General features: G+C 36.1%; 1 protein-coding gene across 2 annotated transcripts in view; it reads left to right on the top strand.

Annotated features, from left to right (window-relative positions):
• The window catches only part of LOC101741073 (homeobox protein aristaless), a 116,396-nt gene that overhangs the window by 88,772 nt on the left and 14,675 nt on the right, over positions 1-12,949 (top strand). For both annotated transcript variants that reach the window (XM_004929143.5, XM_038010548.2), the window contains exons 2-3: positions 2,881-3,151; positions 6,132-6,177. In XM_004929143.5, coding sequence (XP_004929200.2) covers positions 2,881-3,151; positions 6,132-6,177 — 317 coding nt within the window. The remainder of the gene's footprint in view (positions 1-2,880; positions 3,152-6,131; positions 6,178-12,949) is intronic.

Raw genomic sequence — 12,949 nt, 5'->3', positions numbered from 1 at the left:
AAATAATAAGTATGCTAGAATAGGATCGGAATAGTTTTCCTGGGAATTAAATCCCGTCGATGCGGCTTAGTAGTAGTTGATTATGTGGGGCAGGTCTTAGTAATTGGAAAAAGAGGAGGAGGATTGGAAAAAGAGGAGGAGGACCTCAATCTTTCGCTTCTTCCTCTTCTACTCAGGAGGTGCCGGATTCCGACATGACCCGGTCTGTTGCCCCACCTCAAACCGTTAAAATAGAAAGAGAAAAGAAAATCTTAATAGTTTAGTTTTTTTTCTTACCTAATAGTTGGTAGCCTTAGGGGCCATTCCAACTTCGCGAATAAATGTGAGAGAATTGCTAACACTAGCCCTAGCAAGAGCAGTGCTTCGTTGAAAATTACTACCAAATCGGAATCGCGACCCACTGAGAAGATCCGGCGAGAAACTCAGTGGGTTAATAGTTTAAATCAGTTTTAAATTCATAGTTAAAACTGAGACCTTAGAACTCATGTCTCAAGGTGGGTGGCGGCATTTACGTTGTAGATGTCTGATGTCTATGGGCTCCGGTAACCATTTAACATCAGGTGGGCCGTGAGCTCGTCCACCGTCTAAGCAATAAAATAAAAATTAAATTCAAAAGACTAATATTCGTAATGCGTGTGAATCAAAACAGCATTTCCTGTTTTAGTTTTATACATACGTACATATGTGGACAACAAAAACAAATTTAATTAATTACTCTCATTCATTATCTCAAACTTAAGTCATAACAGAAACAGTTATAGCCGAGACTATGATAAAATCATAAAATAACACATAATCATTAAAATCCTTATCGTATTTGACACAGCGTAATATCTGTGATGAATACATTTCATTCATAAAATAACCGCCATACTGGGTGCTGTGTTATCCAAGTGCTTCTAACATTCGTGCTGACTTCAAATTGTTTTCGCGAAAATGTGAGTCATATTTCGATTCGCCGTAAAGTTGTTTTTTGATTATTTTATTGGCCAGTTATATCGCTCCCATATTAACGGGGTAAGGTTGTCATATCGCGTTTCCTTGATAAAGCCAGACTTATAGAGAGTTACAGAAGATAACAGTTTGATTTACAAACAATGTAAAAAACTTGTTAGATACATATAAAAAAAATTATTAACACATTACAAGTTTTTTTATTTCAAAATTACATTAACTACTCAAACGCAGCGAAGTAAAAAAGCTCGCTTTAAGCCTGGCCTGGGTGCCAACACGCGAGTCAGCGACTCGAACCGTATGTGGTCAGCATCACCTTGGACTACGTGAAAGCTATGACCACCTCTTCCTTACCGCGTTTAGAGCTTTTATGAACAAGAACATGTCAGCAAAACAGCATTTCACAGCTAGTAACATGTGTGTGTATGTGTGTGTGTGTGTGTGTGTGTGTATTGTGGCGTGACTTCTGGACACGCACTCTAAATGATTCAGAAGGTTCCAGATAGTGTATGAACCCCAATGGTAAAACAGTACAACCTAAAGGGTTCCTCAGAGCTTATCTGACTCGTAATCTCAAAGACGCAACGGCTCCAAACCAATCAAGCTAAAACCATTACATCGAATTCTCCTTAATAGGAAGGATTATCTCTCATTTCCCTAACTCCTCTTCATACTGGGATATGAGCAACTAACTATACCCTAGACATTAATTAACCCCTCTACTAGTACAAGCGTGTCATAAAAAAATCATAATCTCCGATAATTATAATCATTTATAAACTAATTGAATTAATGAATGAAATCGATGTTAGCTAATTACATGAGAACGTAATGGCGTGACGGGTACTGTTTTAAGTGATCAGTCTGTTTAATTAACACATTCTTACGTCTTAGGGTTAATAAAGGTTATGCGCACAGTATTATTCTTCTAGACGGGTTCTAGACGAATTGAGTCCACGTGATGGATATCGGCACCCACTTTAAAATTAAAGCAAACTTTCAGTTATATTGTATGATGAGCTATTTCGCAGTACTAATATGCACGAACAGCCTCAAAATTAGTAATAATTGTGAAAAGTAACAATTATAATTAGACAACAATAATTTAATATTAAAACAATAATAACATAAGACCACGCTATATTTATAAATATTAACAAGAGCAAAACATTAACTGTTCCCTTCACACTCATAAGCTAGACAGTGCGAGAGAGAGATGGGTAGACTTCTCATGATGCGCATGCAGTGCGACGTCACGCCGCGCGTTTATTCACAAACTACAAAAGCGCAACGTGTGAATGTGTTGAACGCGAGCTACATGGTAGGCGGAGTGGGGGTGTTAGGTTTTATTTTCGTTACGGAATTTCTTGATTCGGTCGCCGCACTCAAAGCCCTAAAGATAAAAGCTATGCAATAGCTTGACAACTAACTAAATGTATTACTTAAGAGCGTTTCGTGTCAGATATCAATTATATCCATAATTATATTCTAACTGTACGTCTAATCGTTTGTCGTTTAATTAGTTAACGTAATTAAACCGTTGTGGCGTTCGTATTGTATAGGAGTAATTGTCTGCTATTATACAGCCGATTGAATAATAAATTGAATGTTGAGCAGAAGTCACGAATTTAAAACTATTCACATTTGTTTAAGATAAATTACATACAAAAACGCTACTAAAATACTTCCCCGTCTTTTTAATAATATAGAATTAATGGAACCACTGAATAAAACTATTTGTATTGAACATTTAAAGTTACTTAATTCAACATCATGGGACTTTTCTTTAAGTTTTAAATGCAACGGAATAAACTGGAGTAAAATAAGCACGACGAAATACTCATAAATGTGTACTGTTGTGTACTGATGCGTATGTACTGAAAAAATTACGAATTTTATAAACAACTTTTTAATGTTTTCTTACAGATTATTATAACGAGCAGTCTTACCAGAAGTACTCAAGCATGGGCATATCGGAGGTGCCCAAAGACGATTCCCCCCGGACCACTCCCGATCTATCTCGTACTGATCAGTCGCCTTCAGAACGACCACATCCAGGCTCCGTGGACAGCGATGATGCTGACGAATTTGCCCCGAAAAGGAAACAAAGGCGTTACAGAACCACCTTCACTAGTTTTCAACTTGAAGAGCTGGAGAAAGCGTTTTCTAGAACCCATTATCCAGATGTATTTACGAGGTAGGTAACAAATAGCAGAACTTAATATACAAGACTAATCTAGTTGTACCAAATGTAATTTGAGAATTCCCTAAAACGAATACTAGCCGATACTTGAAAGGCAAACATGACTAAGCGACAATGCGTGAACTTTACAGTAGACTAATTTAAAGTTGAAATACCTGAAAAAAATTATATTTTAACGAATCTAGTTGGAGGATTGAAATTATTTTAATTGACCTAGAAATATATTTTTTTTGCGCATCGAATATGGTTATTGCCTATCTATCATTTATGTACAAAGCAGTTATTGTCGCTTAGTCACGTTTGCCTTTCAAGCGTCGAAGTGTATTAATGATGATCCCTAACATTGGACAGTTGAAATCACAAAAAATCGTGTTCGAGAAACTAACATATTTTGCACAGCAAGTAATGTAATGCATATAAAAATAAGCTAACGTTTAGGTCATCGCTCTCGTGTTGAAGTACGTCAACGGCCTTCGTTTTTCATTGCGGGTTAATCAAATATTTACTACTTGAAATAAATGTGGATATTTACGACTAATATTTGTAGCTTTATTGTCCCATTTTAGAGATTTATTTCTTTATTTTTAGTCTTCTTACAAATTAACAGTATAACCAAAACATTTGTGAGGTATTAACAATATTAGCTTAAAGTAATTTCTAGCAACAGCTATAAATGGGTGCAGCAGTGATGGGAAGCTGTTACACTGTATTTAATGTAATTACGGGTTAAAGTACAAAGATGTCCTTTTGACCACGACATGCAACATTCAATAAAAATAATAACGGGGCAGTTTACTTACCACTTTTATCACATTCTCACCCCATCTAGACTCTGTGTTTGCGTTTACAACGTTTGTGGCACATTGAAAAATTTTATTCATAGCCCGGATATCATATTGAAACGGGCGTCCCTAAAAAAATGTTCAATAGTATTTCAATCGCAAATCCATATCATCGTATTATTTTAATTAAAAAAAGTGACTAATACGCAATCATAATATCACGTAATAAATTAAAAAAATAAGGTTATCCCTTTATTAAACTTATCTTAACGAAAAATAATTGAAACGATCACCGCAGTGAAAAGTAAATAATAAGATAAAACAATATTTTATTATCAAAGTAATAAAAATACACACTAAATAATCGTTAACGGATCATTTTGAACAATGTTTTCGCACACTACAACGCGTGTGTGCTATGACCACTCACTTATTAGAAGAAAACAGTAAGGGCGCGATCCCAAAATAATTCAAAAATCTAAATCAATTCGGTTAATAGGTACTACGACATCCAATCCATGTCTGGTCTCATAAAAAACGGCTTATTAATGAAAACAAATTAAAGTCAACTCAGACATAAGGATGTTTCATCGAGTTTAAATCACACGCCCAACGGAGCGCACAAAATTAGTAAATAATTTACGTCAATTTTAAATATAATGTGCGCAATACAAAATCTATGGCAACAACCGCTTTACAGGTCAAATCAAACGTAGGTGCTTATCTTTCTAACTAGTCGAATTAAATTATTTTAAGAGTAATGTTTAAAGAAAACAAGGGTAGAATTCTATTCATACAAATCTATACGCCTGTTTTTTCCCCGGATAGTGATGCTAGAGCCAATAGTTTATACCGTAGGGACTATTTTTTAACGTGTCACATTTCTTGGATTGGAAGCCTATTTGATGCCCACAAAACATTTTAAGAATAAAACATAATAATGGAATTTTTCAACACAATGTTCATTAACAATTTTCATGACGTCGGATTAACTTCAAAATTTGCTCACGTACCAAAAACTGATTACTGTAAAAAAAATCTTATTCATGTTATCCCAAAATTTTGACCAGGATCAGCAGAAACATAAAAAAATATGTTTTCATTTGTATTTCGATTAATTTATGATAAAGCGTCTTTGAAAACGACCTTTTTGTGACGCTTTTCGAGCGACACTTCGGTTTCAACGAAATTCAAATAATCTAAACTCTATACTAATTTTTAAATCTACAGTGGATTTTACGGATGTTCCTTTATAACTACTGAACCATGCATCCGATTGACTTGAAACTTGGTATCCATGTAGAAAATATATGTACTTAATGGATAGGTTAATATTTATATGAGTGTTGGACTCCCTACCCCAGTTACAGGGGCGTTAATGATGAGAATCTTTGTGGGGGTGAGAAATAATAATGTTAATTTTAAATGCCCAGCGAAGCGGACGGGTACAGCTAGTAACTGATAAAGAAGATACGCAATTGAAAGGGCAGTATTCAAATCGAGTTCCTCTCAAATTCAAATTCTCAATATCTCCTTACCTATCTCAGACAAAATCAGGAACTAAAACTAGTCATTCTGGTCATCGCTTTATCAACGAACGGATTACATTGATCTCTTTAATTTAATACTTTTTAATATGATGATACGGATAATGTGACGCCTTATACGATAATAGGAATTAAGTAAATTAATTGTTTCCGATGAAGGTAAGACTATGTTTATCTTTCTTTATTTATTTATTCTAAAATCCCTAACAAGATAAGCTAAGACGGATGTTCGATCGCTTTTTATTGGGCAAAAGTGATGGGCTTAGTTTAAATTCCAGCTTGATTATATTGACAGTTCTAAAATCCAGTATTCAATTATATATTAATTAATTTATTATTATTATGATATTACAAATAAAATAATCATATCCATGTTCGTTTTTTGAAATTCAAATTTAATACCGGATTTAAACGAATTACCGAATAAAATTGTCACCTACCTACAATTTGCGAGAGTTCAACAGTTCACTGACCCCAGGAATAGACGTGTTAACATGAACACCGCTGTGCACCGCGAGACCTGAGTCTTAATTGTATTGGAAAATCTTTTAAAACGAAATAGGCAATTTCTTTGCTAACAACGAAAGAAAATCAATTAAAAATGTAATATCATCAAATCGCTCAGTAAAGTTTTTTTTGTTACAGGGAGGAGTTGGCAATGAAGATAGGATTGACTGAAGCTCGAATTCAGGTAGACATATTTAAATTGACCTACAAAAAAAATATTCCACACGTTTACATTCAGTACGTCAAGCACGAAAATTCATCGAATTCGTAATCTTATACCTTTAAACGAGCAATTATTGTATACTTATATAACATGAATCTCGGAAACGGCTGCAACGATTTTTATAAAATTTAGTATTCAGGGGATTTCGGAAGCGATAAATCGATCTAGCTACGATTTATTTTCAGAAAATGTTGTTTTATTCGTGTTTTCAATAATCAACTCTTCCCGACATCTATTGGCGAATATACTATTTTTCTTAATTGGGGGCAACTAACCGCTTTAAAGACACAACAAGATGGCGTTATCAAAAAAAAAATCATCTATTGTAAATGAATCGAGTTCTCGATACGAAAACGGTTCATTACATTAGATGGTAGTACTCGATACTCGGTAGCCTTCGAGATTTACGTTATCGTTTGTCAAAACAATTTTCGTGTTATCGATTATTATGAGTATAAGTTTCGAGTTTCGAGAACTTGACGAATCAATTGCAAAACGAAAGTAATTAAATATGGCCGTAGCCATCATACAACGCCAGATGTTTGATATTTTTAACCCTTTTAGTGCTGAGCAGAGCCTCTAAGGGTTAAGATTGTTTTGTTGTATTGGAAGTCTGCACCGGTAGCTAGCTACTATCACTGAGCCTATGTCACTTCGACAAAGCGGCACGACACGAGAACCCCCTCATCGTGGCCGCCGGTAGCTACATTCCCGATCCTGCGGACAGAATGGAAAGCAGTCGACGTCACCCAAAAGTCGCTCAAGCGACGGTCATCGTTCTCGTCGAACCCGTCGCTTGCGACGAAGAGCTCGACGAGAAAATTAACCCACAGACACGGCCCACTGAGTTTCTCGTCGGATCTTCTCAGTGGGTCGCATTTCCGATCCGGTGGTAAATTCTGCAACGCTCGACTCTTACTAGGGTTCGTGTTAGCAACGTCGTCAGGTTTGAGCCCCGTGAGCTCACCTACAAGCTCGGCGAATCTAGAAAAGGCCCTCAAGGTTATTAGAATAGGTAGGAAAAAAATTAATGATTTTTAATCACCAAATAAATATTATAAATTATTATTTTCTACACATTTCACAGCGCATAATGTCATAAGTTATAAATTTTTGAGTTTTATTGCATTGTCTATGGTTAGATCTTCGCTTACTCTAGCTAATGTTTTTTTTAAAGGGTACGAACATGCACTTTAAAATTTCTCGAATATATTGCTAATACTCTTTACAAAACATAATCCGTTTAGGAATTACACGATAAACCAATTAATCATTAATTATCTTAATCAATAAATATTACTATTCATCAAATTCTTCACGAAGTATTAGAATCGCTAGTAGGTAAGTGCAAATTATCAATTAATCCTCTGTAATTTTTCGTTCTTATTTAATAAGCCTGTTAATAACAAAAATACCTATTATTAATAGAATTGAAGGCCAAACAAACAACATGACGTATGATACATCGATTACTTTTTTTTTATGAATGCGTAAGGGATTACTAGTGGCCCGGAGGCCTTTCCAGCTTCACAAGGGCAGGTGGGCTAGCAACGGCTTAGCTAGGAGGGGTAATCGATTCCGTTACATAAGACGGACATAATTTTTTTATATAGTCTCAAAACTTGTAGTCACTTTTATTTGGCGCCATTTCTGGTATAGACCTAATCGATAATGTATGAAAAAAAAGAACTTCAATATAATTTTCACACCTTCACTAACGCTATACAATTTTCATTCGGATTAATTGAATGACCCTGTTTAAGAAGTTACTAGATGATGACCGAGCTTTGCTTGGTTTTTTTTTTTTTTTGATAACGCCATCTTGTTTTGTCTTTAAAGCTGTTAGCTGCCCTCAATTACGAAAAATAGTATTATTATTCGCCAATAGATGTCGGGAAGAGTTGATTATTGAAAACACGAATAAAACAACATTTTCTGAAAATAAATCGTAGCTAGATCGATTTATCGCCCTCGAAATCCCCTGTAGGTATACTAAATTTTATGAAAATCGTTGGAGCCGTTTCCGAGATTCAAGATTATATATATAAAAGAATTGCTCGTTTAAAGGTATAAGATAAGATAAGATAGAATAAGATAGAAAATTAGCGACGGCTCCACGAGTTTTTTAAAAAAAAAATTCTTTTGGACAAATGTCGTAAAATAAACAATTAAATTTAACAGTAATTTATGTAATCACAACGATTATACTATTATGTATTTCGATTAGTGTACGTGAGAAAAAAAAAGATACTAGAAATAGCCGTGAGAATGCGTACATGAATAGAGGTTACGTCAAGGAAACAAAGGGAACGAAAAAATAGAATAAAGTTAGAATTTAAACGATATTTTGTATTAGGAAGCGGATTTAAAAAACAAAAAGTATATTACTAACAATAGGTTATTTCTATGTAAATTTTACGTTATTTTTAAACTATATTTTCAAGGAAACAACTAGGCAACCGTAATACGAGGGCTGCACTAAAAGTATCGGAAATGGAATATTTCCACTGTTCCTGTCATATTAAAATCATTTTAATTGAAAACTCCTTGGTTTTAAAAATCGAATACCATTTATTTATTTAAAAAAAGATTCTCGGTCTTGTCACGAGGTTTTGTCAAACTTGTTTAGTTGTTGAGAAAATGGAATTGACTCGAGAAAATTCAAGAGCGATGATTTATTATGACTTTCGAAGTGGTTTAACACAAAAACAGTGTGTTGACCGGATGATTTCTGCATTTGGTGATGAAGCCCCATCCAAAACCACAATTTATCGCTGGTTTGCTGAGTTTCAACGTGGACGTGTCAAGCTCAGTGATGATCACCGTCAAGGTCGTCCAAAAACTGCAGTCACCCAAGAAAACGTTGATGCTGTGCGTAAGCTGATTGAGGAAGATCGACATGTGACATACCGCGAAATTCAGGCAACTTTAGACATTGGCATGAGTCAAATACAAATAATCTTGCATGAACAATTAGGTGTAAAAAAGTTGTTTTCCCGATGGATACCGCATTCGCTCTGTGAAGAGCAAAAAGCGGCTCGCGTTACTTGGTGCGTCAGAACTCTCGAAAGATTCCACGCAGGATCCTCAAATGCTGTATCCAACATTGTATCAGGTGACGAATCCTGGATATACGCGTACGAACCCGAAACAAAAAACCAGTCACGAGTTTGGGTGTTCGAAAATGAGTTAAAGCCAACAAAAATTGTTCGTTCACGGAGTGTTGCAAAAAAAATGGTGGCCACGTTTGTCTCCAAAACCGGCCATGTTACGACTATTCCTCTTGAGAGACAAAGAACGGTTAATGCAGAATGGTATGCTAGCATTTGTTTGCCACAGGTCGTTTCTGAACTCCGTAAAGAGAACTGCAACCGCCACATCATCCTCCATCACGACAATGCGAGTTCTCACACCGCGCACAGAACAAAAGAGTTTTTAGAGCAAGAAAACATAGAATTATTAGACCATCCGCCGTACAACCCCGACCTAAGCCCTAATGATTTCTATACTTTCCCTAAAATAAAGAATAAATTGCGTGGACAGAGATTTTCATCACCTGAAGAAGCTGTTGACGCCTACAAAACGGCCATTTTGGAGACCCCAACTTCCGAATGGAATGGTTGCTTCAATGATTGGTTCCATCGTATGGAAAAATGTGTCAAATTTCGCGGAGAATACTTCGAAAAGCCATAAATACATTTTTAAATAGTAATGTTGTGTCACTTCGTTAATTCCCGAAATGTTCAGTGCCGTCTATGTACTAGGTATGCGAATTCCAGTTTAAAAGAACAGAATATGACTGATCGAACTATAAATACTTTCAATAAAAATTGTTCTCTTGTACCGCAGAAACAATTAATTATATTCCCGTGGCCCGATCTCGATGACTATACAGCTATAAAGTAGCTTAAGCTAAACGGAAAACATGATTCAATTACTAAACTGAGCATAAATATAGCATAAATATATATAGTAATACTAGCGACCCGCCCTCGCTTCGCTTCGGACACTTTAATTTATTATTGATCTTATTGAATTTTCTTTTCTTACATATTCCTAAGACTGTTTATTTCACCTATTAGCTGATTTTAATTGTATTAAATTGCGTGATGCAAAATAATATAGTGTGATCGTATTAATGTCTACTATGTTTTTTCATTGCTCTCAATTTTATTACTTACATCCTAAATAATATGTCGTATTTGCTGTTGGGATTTCTTTTTTCGAACTAGGAAAAAAAAGCAAATTCTTTAAATAGGGATGGTAATATGTCGTATTGTGATCGCACAAGGGCAGGTTTTATTGTGCTACGTCTACGTGAGCTCTAGCTCGGGGACTACCTGGTATTATTTGACTACCCTAGCCTATAAACAACACAGCGTGAATGCCGCCACTCACCTTGAAACATGAGGTCGAAGTCCTGTACGTTTTGTATAGCAGCTGACCCATTACTCAAATCGGATATGGAAAGTAAAGCTAAGGAGCATGCATGCTCTCTGTAATGAAGAAGCGTCGAAAAGCGACCAATTAGAGTGGCGCTGACATAGTAAGTGGTAACCGTATTCGTCGAACTCGACAAAGAGTTCGACGTGCAACCTCAGCTCAGTGCTCAGCTCGCTGAGTTTCTCGCCGGATTTTCTCAGTGGGTCGCGATTTCGATCCGGTAGTAGATTCATTCGCGAAGCAGCTGCTCTTGAGTTGACGCTCGGGCAGCTGTTAGAAATTCCCACCCCTCCTGGCTGAGCCTTTGCACGACCATCTGTCCTGGTGAAACTGGAAGAGCCAAAAGGGCGGTTGCCCTTCCTTCCTAAAAAAAAGTACCCTCCATAAAACCGGAATGCATGAATGCTCTGCATTAGAAGTATCCAGATTCGATCATAGTGTACCTACGCTTTACCATGACTGAGATTCCAATATCCCCCTGTGTACATTTTTTATTGTTTTATCATTCTTCTTCTTCTTTATTTTTTTCCTCCGGTTTGTGCATTAGCCAGCCTTAAATAATAAGATTTTTATAAAACGCCGTTTTAATTATTTACAGAATATGAATAATAAAAAACGAAGGAAACTAATCCCGACATTAACGTAAATGATTAAAAAGAATTAAATTTATAAAATATAATATAATCTCAGTAAAATGGTTGTCATTTACTGAGACTTTTTCAGTGTACTTTTTGGAGGATCCCGAGAAGTTACGTTCAGCGGCTTTGTTCCATTTTCCCACATTTGTGCAATTTCACAGATACTAAACAGTTAATGAAACACAGTTATTACGCATTTAAACGAGAAGAAACACTAAATAGACAAAATAAAACAAATCACACAACTTCACTCCTCGCATTCCCGCCAAAAAGCCCCATTTACTATTGTAAATAATGCGAAGTTAAATAATTTTATAAATAAGTTACATAGACTCAACGAATAGAGAAAAGCCTAAACAAAATAGTTATTAGTATTAAATTAAAAACTTAGGCAAGCAAAGGATTCTCATTCGAACGATGCGGGCCTATTTCTCAAAGGCTTGTTTATTAAATGGGTTTATTAGCAATTTTCTTGTATCATTACCGGTTCGCTCGATCAAACGATGGAGCGATAAAATCGCGCTTGTTATGCCGTTTTATTCTGAAGCGGAACTTAAATTTTATTAAACTACTTATATTAAGATCCTGCCTGCCGTTTGCGCCCGAATAATTTGCAAATTAGTTCTAGTGTACCGCGAAATTGTAAACATATCATGAACTGGATTTTTAATAGCAATTAATTGTATTTTTAGAAGCGAAGAACATTTTATTTATGATTTCATTCCAATTTTTGTAATAAAACGAAAACGAAAAAAATTATCGAATAATAATCTGAATATATTAAATTCCATGTTTTCTTCCCTCGAAAACTCTTTAAGCCGCAGACATTTATCGTCTGCCGTTCTATGCAATAAAATATATGCATATCAAACAAAACGTGGCAAAATGATTTCTTGAAATAATGTAAATATCTTTCGCAAAGGAAAAGTTTACTACAATAACGAATGGCTCAAATTTAAAAAAAAAAATCATATTAGGTTGTATGACTTTAGCGGGGTGTTCCGGGACACCAGCGGCACCGTCTGGGCGGCCTGACGGGCTGCCGTACAGGGACGGCTGACGTTTCAGAGCCTTCGATTCGTCTCGAAGGCTCCGTCTGCGCTGCGCTGTCTGGTTGCAGTGTTGACCGCAGTAACCCCCCTACCTTATCCGGGTTCTGACCTCGGAGGGGATCGGATCGAATTTGTATTGGAAACAACAGTCTAAAAAACAGGGATACATGACTCGCAGACGTCAATGTCGCGCAGTGAGCAGAATAATAAGCTTTACGAATTGATCAATGTGAAAAATAACATAATTCTAGACCTATTTAGCGTGATAAAGGGCTCTGCTAATTAAAACTTATGCTAACAGATCCGACGAGAACATGTTTAATGAAACAAAGAAATAATCCGAATAAGAATGCCTCGATTACAACTCGCTTCGTGATTTAGGACTACATTAGTCTTTGCATGTCGCAAAAACGTAAACAGAATATTCATTATCGATCCACCGTGCGTCATTTTAGCGGCCTCTAGTAGCGAGCTCGACCGCTCCAGCCATTATTCCTTAATGTAAGACTCTGTTAAGCCATTAAGCACGGCACCTTTTTTTTTTTTTTCGGGTAGAGGGCCGAACCTCCTACGAGGTCCCCGCGCCTAGGGGGCGCGCGG

The sequence above is a fragment of the Bombyx mori genome, chromosome 4 (genome assembly GCF_030269925.1).
Source record: "Bombyx mori chromosome 4, ASM3026992v2".
NCBI classification, from domain to species: domain Eukaryota; kingdom Metazoa; phylum Arthropoda; class Insecta; order Lepidoptera; family Bombycidae; genus Bombyx; species Bombyx mori.
Note: the sequence above shows the minus strand (reverse complement) of the source record. Positions and strands in the feature narration are given on the sequence as shown.